This window comes from Protopterus annectens, chromosome 6.part0 (assembly GCF_019279795.1).
Source record: "Protopterus annectens isolate FY-2018-M chromosome 6.part0, PAN1.0, whole genome shotgun sequence".
In the NCBI taxonomy this organism is placed as follows: Eukaryota; Metazoa; Chordata; order Ceratodontiformes; family Protopteridae; genus Protopterus; species Protopterus annectens.
Genome location: NC_056737.1, coordinates 1,598,935,198 through 1,598,947,274, shown reverse-complemented (window position 1 = coordinate 1,598,947,274; position 12,077 = coordinate 1,598,935,198). Strand labels below are relative to the sequence as shown.

The 12,077-nt window shown below is 38.7% G+C and overlaps 1 protein-coding gene across 1 annotated transcript in view; it reads left to right on the top strand.

Annotated features, from left to right (window-relative positions):
• LOC122804015 (anterior gradient protein 2-A-like) overlaps positions 1-12,077 on the top strand; it is a 58,500-nt gene that overhangs the window by 13,468 nt on the left and 32,955 nt on the right. Inside the window, exon 3 of the mRNA XM_044073693.1 lies at positions 10,631-10,694. Coding sequence (XP_043929628.1) covers positions 10,631-10,694 — 64 coding nt within the window. The remainder of the gene's footprint in view (positions 1-10,630; positions 10,695-12,077) is intronic.

The window sequence follows — 12,077 nt, the reverse complement described above, 5'->3', positions numbered from 1 at the left end:
TGGGCCGTTTCTGCAGCTTCTCTATTTCCTTGACTGTGAAGCAAAGGTTATGGACCTGGTTAAGGTAAGTGTTCGAATGAAGGTGAGTGTGCGATAGGGACCTTAGGGTTAGGGAGCGTGTATGGTGAGTGTGCGACAGGGACCTTAGGGTTAAGGAGCGGGTAAGGTGAGTGTGCGATAGGGACTTTAGGGTTAGGGAGTGGGTAAGGTGAGTGTGCGATAGTTAGGAACCTTAGGGTTAGGGTTGGGTTAAGATAAGTGGATAGCTACTGTTGTATGTATGGCTTAGTGTAGGGTTTTGTGAAGTGTATGTGTGTGAATTATTTATTTTGGTGTGCTTGTGTTGTGTGTATATTTGTCGGAACAGCAAAATTTTTCCCTGGGAAAAAATTTGCTATTCTGACTATTCGGTTTTCTGGTGTTTCGATCTAATGGGTTCAATATTATAACATTCGAAGTTGTAAGAATTCGATGGTATAATATAGACCCAAAGATCAGTACACTAAAAGTATCATAACAGAAATGTTAGCCACTGACACACTTAAAAGGGGTTTAACTGCTACTTTACAAAACGTGGGTGTTTTAAAATGACTTTAAGGACAATGAAAAAAATGGTTTACTGATACAGTGATTGTCCACAATGAAAACAAGCTTAAATCTGACCAACCAAGACCTATAGCAAAGCACTAGTCCAGTTCTGGTAAGAAACAGAAAGTACCAGCTGTATACATGCTCTGTTTTAATTGTGGAAAAAAAGGTCACAGCTAGATTCTGTACTTATAATGGTAAAACTGTTATACCCCTGAAAACTGCAATCAGTGAAAACACATGCTACTAATAATACTGTCCTTATGGACTGTGATAGTCTGCAAGAACAGCTGAGTCAGCCTTCCCTCTGCTGTGCTACATAAAGTTAAGTGCAATAGTTTAGTTGATGGTAGGGAGCTGCAGGGACTACTACACTCAAGTAGTATGGTCATGCATGTTAAGGTACAGAAAGTATACAAAAGGAAGACCTTTACTAAAATGTAGTTGAAGTAGTCAATATTTGTGATTATAGAAAATAGTATCCCATTACTCTACAAGATATGCAGACTGTGTTTGGAAAATTAGTTCATCCCATTGCAGTAGTTCCCAATTTAATACGTGATGTAATAATGGAGAAAATTTTTCTCACTTTAAAGATTTATGTAGGCAATAGGAAGAAGGCAATCCTTTTGACAGACTACCTTATGAGTGGTGGGAAAGGATCTAGAAAATGAATAAACCTACAAGGACACATCTATCTAATCTGGAAATGGGTGAGGGTGGAGTTACCACCCAACACATTTCCAGAAATAATGTCAGAAAGCTCAAATGGACAAATGTTTGGCTAAGGAGAAAGAGAGAGAGAGGGAGTGAAGAAGAACCTACATGATCAAAAACTTATTTATATAGATATATCAGTGCATATTTTAGCAGAGCAGTCTGTGGGACCATACAGAGCATAAGGAAGAACAGAAGTTAAAGTAAAATATTGCAGCATGAAAATGATACACAAAGCAGGAAGTAAAAGTGTCTTTGCAGGCTGAAAGTGTTGCAGAGCAGGGAACAGGCATGACTAACAAAACTGAAGAGAAAGGGGTACATGCCAAGGGAATTAAGTAAGGGAGTATGGACACTATATAGTCAGGGAAGAATTTTATACTTCCTGTCAAGCTAACACAGTTAGCCCCAAAACTAAGAATTCTAAGCATCTGGTGAGAATTGAGAAAGGGAAGCATATTAATAAAGACACAAACAGGAGGAAGCAGTACCTGGTCAGCATTTAAACACATTTCTGTCAATATAAGAGAGACAACTCCAATATGGGAAGACTCAAGGCTACAGGTATCCATGAGTAAATGAGCTGGTACTTACATTTACAAGACACAGAATGGAATAATATTGATTCAGCAACATTAGTAAGAAAACTATTTACAAAATATGCCCAGGAACAAAAATTGCTTCTTATTGAAATTAAGCTTACCAGAGAACTGAGCATACTAGACATTGTATGTGTTCCTAAGGAAATGACTGTTACTTCATGGCAAGTTTTACCACCATTACTGCACAGTGATCATGGGGTTATGAAGGTTAATTTGTTGCTAGATAATTCTGCTAAACTGAAATCTAAACCAATGCACAGAAGGTTAATTACAGATTATGTGGAAGCAAAGCTGTAACTGTGTTAAACTAATTGGAGAGATGCATTCAGTAAAAATACTGCAAATAGAACGTGGCACGTTTTGAAAGAGAAATTGTTTGACTGCAAAAAAAAAAAAAAAATAGCATCAGTATCTAGGCACCCAGATACTGAAATCTAATTAGATAATATTGAACATGAACTATGCAAACTGTACCCAAACAAAGCACAGACAGGAGATGGAATTAGTAATAATGAACAGAGAACACTTTGATGTGAACTTACAGTACCATTTATATCTGTTATCCACTAGGTCATGTAAATATCGGGATATTCCTCAAGACTGGAGATATGAACTTGTTAATCCTGTCTTTCAGGCAAAGGGGATTAGGATAAAACCAGAGTCATACAGACATATACATTTACTTTCATGTTGTGAGAAGGTTAGTTTGGATAAATTGTTGTCAGAAATGGAAAGACTGGGACTTTAAACCATATATCAGTATGCAAATGTTGAAAATACAGTAGATCTATAACCACCTGTAACATGATGTTATATAACAATATATAATAACAGCTATGAATGAAAAATTGTGCTGTGATATAATTTATATAGACTTCAACATTTGATAGGGTCTTAAGCAAAATACTGATCAATAAATTAGAACAACTAGGTATTTTTATACTCTTGATAAGATGGATAGCTGCAGAGCTTACAAATAGGACATGCCAATTATCATATAGCAATTGGACAGGTGCAGTTTTTGGGTACAGTCAGGAAGTCCCACAGGGCTCTCTCCTAGGTCCTTACTTGTTTAGGTGGCATTTTGTATATCTAACTTTTTCAAATGAAGTGTTCTTCCGTCTGTATGCAGATGACTTGCAAATCGGTAAACTGATTAAATGTATTACAGATAGGACACATCTGCAAAAGAACTTGACTAAATTGACCATTTACACATAAGAGAATAATATGCTAATAAATATATTAAAAACTAAGCACATGAGGTTTGGGAGACATAGACTGAAAGGTGAATATCTGACCAGCACTCAGTGATTGAAACTGGAGATTCATTTTAGGACCTGGGTATATGGGTAATAATAGTTATAGAACCACAGGTTGTACAAAAAAGGTTTATAAAGTCTAGGAAATCAGAAATGATGAAATCATTGTTTGTTAGTTACACTAGACCCAAACCTAAGTATGGAATAATAATATGGAAACCTTATAAGAAAACAAGCATGAGTAAATTGGAAAGACTACAGTAGAAATATATCATTGGTATCCATGGATGTAAAAACTTAAATTTTTATGAGAGATAGAAATACTGAACTTCTACAATATCTCATACAGTCTTTTAAGAGCAGACTTTCTTCAGGTGTATAAGGCATTTAGAGAAAACTATCTCTGGGAATATTTGGGGTTATGAAAAAGTAGTAGAGAATCATCAGACAACCTGTGTAGAAGATTGTATAGATACAAGAGTTGTACTACTTGGTTCTATGAGAGATTAGCTGATGTATGGAATACAAGCGTTTGATACCATTTCCTATTCTGGAATCATAGAAAAACTCAATAAGCTAGGCATCAACCCCTATATCACTAGTTGGGTTGCAAATTGGCTCACAGAACCCACAGTGTGAAAGTAGCAGACTCCAAGTCAGACTGCTGAACAGTCACGAGTGGAGTCCCACAGGGTTCAGTCCTGGGTCCTTTCCTGTTTGGTATCTACTTCTCTGAAGTCCAGGCTAACACAAATTGTCTCTGGCTGACAAAGTTCACAGATGATTGCAAGTTGGGAGTTATTATTAACTCCCCAAGTGATGTTGACATCCTACAGAAAGACCTCACTGAGACCAACAACTGATGTCAGACCCATAGCCTTAAGCTCAATGCCAAAAAATGTTTTGTCATCCCCTTTGGGAAAAACCCGGTTCCCATGAATTACCACATCAGTGGTAGTCCACTGAACACAGAAGGTGTTATAAATGATCTGGGAACACAGGTTGACAGCAGCCTCTCTTTTGACTACCACATTGCCACTATGGTCAGAAAGTCCTTCTATGTGGCACATGTCATTACTAAGGGTTTTGCATCAAGGAAGAAAGAGGTAATTGTCTCCCTCTACTCTTCCCTCATTAGGCCAATCATCGAGTACAAAGCCCCATTTGGCATGTACCTCACTAGACACCTGCAACAACTGGAGAGGCCACAAACGTACCTCACAAAGAGGATCCTAGGCCTTAAACACTTGTCCTATATGGACAGACTCAAAACATTCCAACTATTCTCTGTCTCATATCGCCTACTTAGAGGCGATCTCTGCTTGACATACAAAGCCATGTCTGATCCAGCTCTGTTAGAAATGCTACATCTAAAGAAATCCCAATCCATCCACACCACATGCTCTAGTGACCTCAACCTCATTAAAACAATCAACAGAACATGCTGGAGGGACAGGTTCATAACCCAGAGACTGCCCTTGCTATGGAATAGACTTCCCATACATGTCAAACAGATCACCTCACTGGCCCTCTTCAAGAGAAACCTTGATGAGTGGATGGGAAATAGAAAATTCACCCTGGGGATCACTCCAGTGGCTCTACTTGACAGAGGCACTGGGAACTAAGGTCGGGTGACATGATGTCAGGGTAATCCTATGGGCTAGGTTTGTAAAGGCTCCAGGGCCGTTAGCCTAGTACACACCTGTGAACCTATTAACCTATGAACTAACATCAACAAAAGGCACAAGGGATTCTGTAGAAATGTAAAAAATCACCTTCAGTTTTTACAAGCCCAAAAATGTTTAGCATACTCCACAATTAAATACATGTGCTTTTGTTCCCATTTGCCACTTGGGACTTCATTAGAACAGCAAATGGTTCTAACTAATAAATCAACTTAATTTATAGTAAAAAAATAAAACACATGCCATTTTTCAACCAATAGAATTCAACCCAATCTCCTTTGATTTGCCAAATACATTATCAAGTTAAAAGATAGGCAGGAGAAACCTCATATAACTAACCTAAGAAATAGCAAAAGCACATATTGATTGTGTATGTGTAGAGGTACTCATAATTAATAAACATTTGAAAATATAAAACATATATATGATTTCCATGAATAAAACCACTGCTAATACCTACAACTAAAATAATAAACTTTTGTTTAATTTGGTATTTAAGTCGAGTGAGTTCCCAAAGAATTAGAACTTTAATTATAAAAACATGAAGATGTTATAAAAAAAACTTTGACCCATTATAATTTAGTAGCTCTTAATTTTAACACTGACATTCAAGAGACTGTATTACTGATACCAGCTGGGGTGGTAGCATCCAACCTGAGCTGCCAATACAATTTTTTATATTCTAATTTATTTTCCCAAGCCCCACCCCTAGAATTCTGAGGAATTATTTCAATAATACCATAAGAAAATCCTTTAAAATTCGCACAGCTAATAGAATGTTTATAAAGAGCATTATTAGAGTCACCTTTATGTATATAATAATAGTGTCCATATATACATTTTTTAAGCTGTCTCTCTGTTTTTCCTTTGTAAAATGCTAGACAAGTATCACACAATGCTATATAAACTAATCCCTTACTGTTACAATTCCCATATTTGAGAATTGTCTTCTGTTTAGATGCATTTTTTAGTTGTTTTTCATAATCTTTAATAATGTACTTGCATTGTAGATGTATTCCATGTTTCCTTGTTCCCACTTTCCTAATATTTGATATTGAACCTGATGCAATACCCTTTAGTTTGTCAATTGTTTTGTATACAAAATGTGGGGTGTCACCTAAAGCCCCTTATGCATGTGGTCATTAGCTCTAAAAATAGTCCAGTTTCTTTCCATTACTTCTCTAACCTGATCTATTCCAAAACTGTATGGTAAAATTCCTTACAATTAAGTGTACCCCTGTTTTTCCATCCTTTAACATGATTAAGTATGTTTTCCAGCTGTAGCTCAATTAGGAGTTTGCATTTAACACCCTGCCCTTCCATAACTTCTTTTTTGATATTATTTAATACAATTTGGGGGTATTCTCTCTCCCAAAAACATCCATTCTAGTTTATTGATTTCCTCCACAAACTTGCCCCTATTAGATATCAACCTAGCAATTCTAATAAACTGACCTTTTACCAAGGCTTTTTTGTAGTGGAATGGGTGATAACTTTTAAAATGTAAGTAGCCATTTGAAAAGGTGGGTTTTCTATAAATTACCAACTCAAATCCCCCTTTTTCTTTAAATGGCTTTATCTAAATAATCTGACAATACTGATTACATTGGACAGATGTTTGATATTCTGCAAGATGGTAAATACCTGTAATAGGGTTTCTAAAAATTAAATAAATATAGCTTATAGGAAAATGTATTATGTTGCATGGTACAAACAGATCTACAGTATAATTAAACTGGCCTTGAAGAAGTATATAAAAGATACCCACAAGGGACAAACATATTTAACTGAGAAGAAATTGGTTATTTGTTTATTCATTCATACAGTTACATATAGTTACTGTGAGGTTGTGTGTGACAAGCTTGGACTCAAACCAGTAAAATATTGGTAGGAAACTGATATTCAGTGAGAGTGAGATCAATACTCTGGACCCTAGATTAAGAAGAATGCTTTGGTAAAGCATTTGAAGGAGTGGTATGCATGGATTGGTGTCTGACAATTGAAAGCTATGGGTGAAGTTTCTAATTTTGTGGATAAAGTCAAGACTAGAACACTATATAAATACAAAACTGCAGATTAACAAGGAAGTGTCTCTGCTAGTCTTTGTGCTATGGACAAAACATTTACTTTAAGCATGGGTTGATTGAACCAAAAACCTACAGATTTTTGTTTATTTAAACTGATAATGGACTCTGCAGTCAGTAGTGGAAGTCCATATTCTGAGACTGGAAAAAAATCATCTTTTGCATTGGTAGATTTTACTTCAGGTATTGTCATGTAAAATTATTTTGCTTTGCTTTGCAGATGCAAATTTAACATAGGAAGAAAAGGGGAGTTTTTAGCAAGCATAGGTTCATACTTTCATAGGTAGGTACTAGGCTATCGGCCCAAGGGCCTACGTAAGCCTAGCCAACAAGGTTCCCTGGCTTACATCACCCAAGAAAGTTATTTTCCTGTGCCACTGTTGAGCAGAGACACAGAAGTGATCCCCGGGGTGTATTTCCTATTTCCTTCCACTCATCAAGATTTTTCTTGAAGAGTGCTAATGAAGAACTTTGCTTGACATAGATGGGTAGCCTGTTCCAGAGTATGGGAAGTCTCTGGGACAGGAATCTATCCCCCCAGCATGTCCTGTTTATTGTGGTAACAAGGTTTAGGTCCCTAGAGTGTGTAGCTCGGAGGGATTGGGATTTCTTTAGGTGTAGCATGTCCAACAGCTCTGGGTTTGACATAGCTTTATATGTTAGGCAGAGATCACTTTGGAGTAGGCATATGCCACGGAGTAAAGCTGGAGTTTTTTGAGGCAGTCAGTGTAGGGCATTTGTTAGAGGCCAGTAATCCTCTTTGTGAGGTACTTCTGTGGCCTTTCCAGCTGCTGCAGATGTCTTGTAAGGTACATTCCAAAAGGGGTCTAATGAGTGTCGAGTAGAGGGGAACAATTACCTCTTTTTTCCTGGATGAGAACTCTTTTATGATGAGGTGTGCCATGTAGAAGAACTTCCTGACTACTGTGGTGATGTGACTATCAAAGGAGAGACTACTGTCAACCAGGGTCCCAAGGTCTCTTATCACACATTCGGTGTTAAGTAGATTGCTGCCTTTGTGGTAGTTCATGGGTACAGAGTTTTTACCAAAGGGGATGACACTGCACTTTTTGTCATTGAGCTTGAGGCCATGGCTCTGACACCAGGCATCTGTCTCAGCGAGGCCCTTCTGTAGGATGTCCACATCATTTGGGGACTTGACTATGGCTCCTAGTTTGCAGTCATCTGCGAACTTCATTAGCCAGAGGCCTTCTGTGTTAGCCTGTACTTCAGAGAAGTAGATACCAAACAGGAGAGATCTCAGGACGGATCCCTGTGGTACTTCACTTGTCACTGCTTTGAGGTCAGATTTGGAGTCTGCAACTTTTACAGTGTAGGTTATGTCAGTGAGCCAGTTGGCAGCCCATCTTGTGACTTAGGGATTTATACCTAGTTTAGTGAGTTTAGCTACAATTCCAGAATGGGGGATGGTGTTGAAAGCCTTGGCGAGGTCAAGATAGGCTGTGTGAACCACCTTACCCTCATCTACAGCTTTGGTGACTGCCTCAAAGAAGTCGATCAGGTTTAGGAGGCATGATCTGCCTTTCACAAACCCGAACTGGGTGGGATCCAGAGTTTGGAGGTTACCAATGTCTTTGTTTATGAGTTCCATGATGATACGTTCCAAGGCCTTGCAGACCAGGCTCGTCAGGCTAATAGATTGATAGTTCCAGGGATCAGTGGTGGCTCCCCCTTTGTGGAGTGGGTAACTGTTGCTGTGCACCATTCAGTGGGCACAAAGCCTGATGTAAGGCTATTACTGAACATGGTGCTTAAGTGGGGAGCCAGTTCATTCTGAAGTTCATGTAAAACACAGCCTGGGATGTTGTCCAGTCCCATGGATGCTGTGTTTTTGGCTTTAGAGAGTGCAGCTTTTACCTGCATAGTTTTGATTACAGGTTCTCTGCATTCTTCCTGTATAGATATGGGCCCTTTAGGGGGTGAGGGGGGCGTAAAGTTAGCACTGAGCCTGTCTGCCAGGATGTTGGCAATATCAGTTGGTTCTGTAATTTTCGTGCCTTTGTGCTGTAAAGAGCAGATCTGGGTGTTGCCATTGAGATTCTTGACATAGTTATAGAATGCTTTGTGGTTGTCCTTAGAATTAGTGGCAATTTTGTTTTCATAGCTAGCTTTGGAGGATCTTATAAGGGATCTCATCTTCTTACTGAGGCTAACCAGGGAGCTCCCCCACTCATGGGATTTTACTCTCTTTTGCAATAGTTTCTTCCTTCTGTTGTACAGTTTGTTTATGGCAGGGGACCACCAGATTGGCTTCCTTTTTTTGGAGGATAGCGTCTTGGTTCTGTTTAAGATAGCACGATCCATGCACTCGTGTAAGTGCTTATAGAGTTCATTTGTGTAGGATTCAGCAGTTGTAACTGTATTGTCCATCTGCATGGGTGTCATGAAGTTCACCACTTCTGTCTTAAGAAGCATGAAGTTGGCTTTGGAGAAATTTTTTACCATGGTTTTCTTAATGGGGGTGGTATTGTTACTGTTGAGCTAAGTATGGGCAATCCATACCACTACAAGATTACTGACCAGGTCTGAGGAATCTAGCAGGCATTTGTCTGTTCCCAAAAATCATGGCTCTAGCCTTTGAATTTTTAATGAAAGTACTAAGGAGTCAAACCACGAGTGACTAGCCTTGAAGTAGATTTAGATTCCAAGTGTGGAGCTAATGTAACAAGAAGAGCTGGCCTAGAGCAAAGCTGGGCTCTCGTGAAGTATAGCATAGAAGCATTAATAAAAACAGAAAGATTTGACTGTGTCTCTGTTAACCTGGGTTTGAACTGTAGCTAGGATACTGGAGGAATTAGCTTGGACACTGGAGGAAATGACTAAAGAGGGGCATGAGTGACTGGCCAACACTATCTCACCCATCCTGGCTGGAGACAGATGGCTATATCTCTTTCCAGGAATGTCTTCTGGGGTGAGGCTTGGAAGTGTTCAACACAGGCACAGGGAAATAAAACAACAAGCTTATCCAAAGACTATATGCATTTCCAGCTGAGAAATGAAGGTGTGTGTAGACAAGCACACACCCATATTAGGCTTAGAGTGTCAGGTATTGTGCTATATTTCCCAGCCAACAGTAGGATGAGTGTAAGAAGATAAAGAAATTCATTGCTCCTTGCATGATAATGACTGTGATCCCCAGCTATGGGTTTTGCCTGCTGATGTCATGCATTGACATGAAAAGGAGGAATAAATCTGACCCTTGGAAGAACGAGGCTTGGTGGTCATTGGGGGAATACGATGAATAAAATTAAGATATAAAGACAGGTCAAGGTATGCTGACAGGTGTCCAATGCAAGTAGCTATTAGTGAAGTTATAAGGTATTGTGTGTGTGTGTGTGTGTGTGTGTGTGTGTGTGTGTGTGTGTGTGTGTGTGTGTGTGTATGGGTCTATGTACTTGTGTGCTGTGAGTCTGCAGCAACTGTATAAAACCTGTTCAACCTCAAGTAATAATGCAGATATTTTATTTTTTTTATTTTAATAGTTCTGTAAAGGAAACACATAGCACCCACTTAGCCTACATTCAGCAGGAATTACTTAATTTACTTCATAGGTAAACTGCATATTCTTTCAGCTAAACAAGTCAGTTTATATTGAGCACATATGAAGGCATTTTTAGAGGTGATGCAGCCTTACGTTTAAATATCTGATTCTGCTCTCTTTGTCTCCACAGGATGGGGTGATGACCTTGACTGGGTCCAGACGTATGAAGAAGGACTGGCTAAAGCAAAAGAAGAGTAAATATATTTCACTTTACTTTATTCCTGGAAATCACTTATAAGCTGCAGATATGATCAGGGGTTGTGTGCTGGATAAGGACTGGAAATGACAAGTGTATGCTTACAAAGGAAAAAGGCACACATAGCCAGAATGTATTTATGCCAAGGATTACCAGTGGTCATATGTATGTTTGTAAGAGATTAATGCACATGTACCACTCTCCACATACATGTTAATAAGGGAATAATGTACACACTGCCACAATATATGTTGTTATGGAGAAAATCACATATACCCCTATTCATATTCATGGTTATAAGGGAATAATGCACACACATATGGAATGTATGCTTGTAAGGGAATAATGCACATATACCACTCTTCACATCTATGTTTATAAAAGGAATAATACACAAGTAGATCTTCTAAGCATTAGCTGCAGCAAGACCATGGAAGGAGCTTAGTGAGCACAATATGAAATAGGCTATGGAACCCTGCCCTCAGTGATAAACATAACAGCTTTGAAGACTATCAGACTACCAGTACCACAGCATGCTCTAGTTACATAAAATTTTATTTTTTTACATTATTTGACATGTGTAACCTTAGCCACAGCCCTTCCCCCTTTTGTGCATAAGATATGCTTTAGGAAGTAACTCAAGTTGATGGACAGTGCAGTTCTACTGGAGGCAGGCCAGAGAAATGGCCTAAGTGCCTACAGCCTGCATATACCTCAAGGAGGCAGGTATTGGATATAGCTTAGTGCTTGGCTTTTCCCTTCTAAAGAAAGAAGGAAAAGAAGCAACTGAATATGTAAACCAAATGATAAAATGTGAAATACAGTATTATGTTTTTTTCAGTTTTAGGACTCAAATCATTGTCCTTAGAGGCAAACAGGCAAACTAACTCCCTGGAGACTAAGAGAACAGGTATTACTAATGCATAATTCTACAGAAATATAGAATATCTGGCACTTTTTGTAATAAGATGTGGGGTGTGTTGTCTTACGTCATTTTTGACAAGGAAGACATAGACAAGACTAAGTTAGGTGGTGGCCATATCATAAGTTCAGACCAGGAAGAGGGGTAAGTCTGACAGTATAGTTTCTCCTGATTAAACAGTCAGCAGGCAAAAACGTAGACATGGGGTAACAATTAGAAAAAAGAAAACAGAATGGTCTATATGGTGGGAATGAGACATTCTTTAAAGTCTTTTACAAAATGCATAGGAAGGCTTTTTACTTGCACATGAAAATTTTTTGCTCTATTTTCCTAATGCAGCTGACCATCAGTAAACTCTGGTGCCTATGTGAAATTGTTATGTCTACCTACACCTCCTGGCCTTTCCCAGACTTTCTGTCATAAGGGCTGGGACCAGCAAGGTGATCAAAGTGTCCTGGA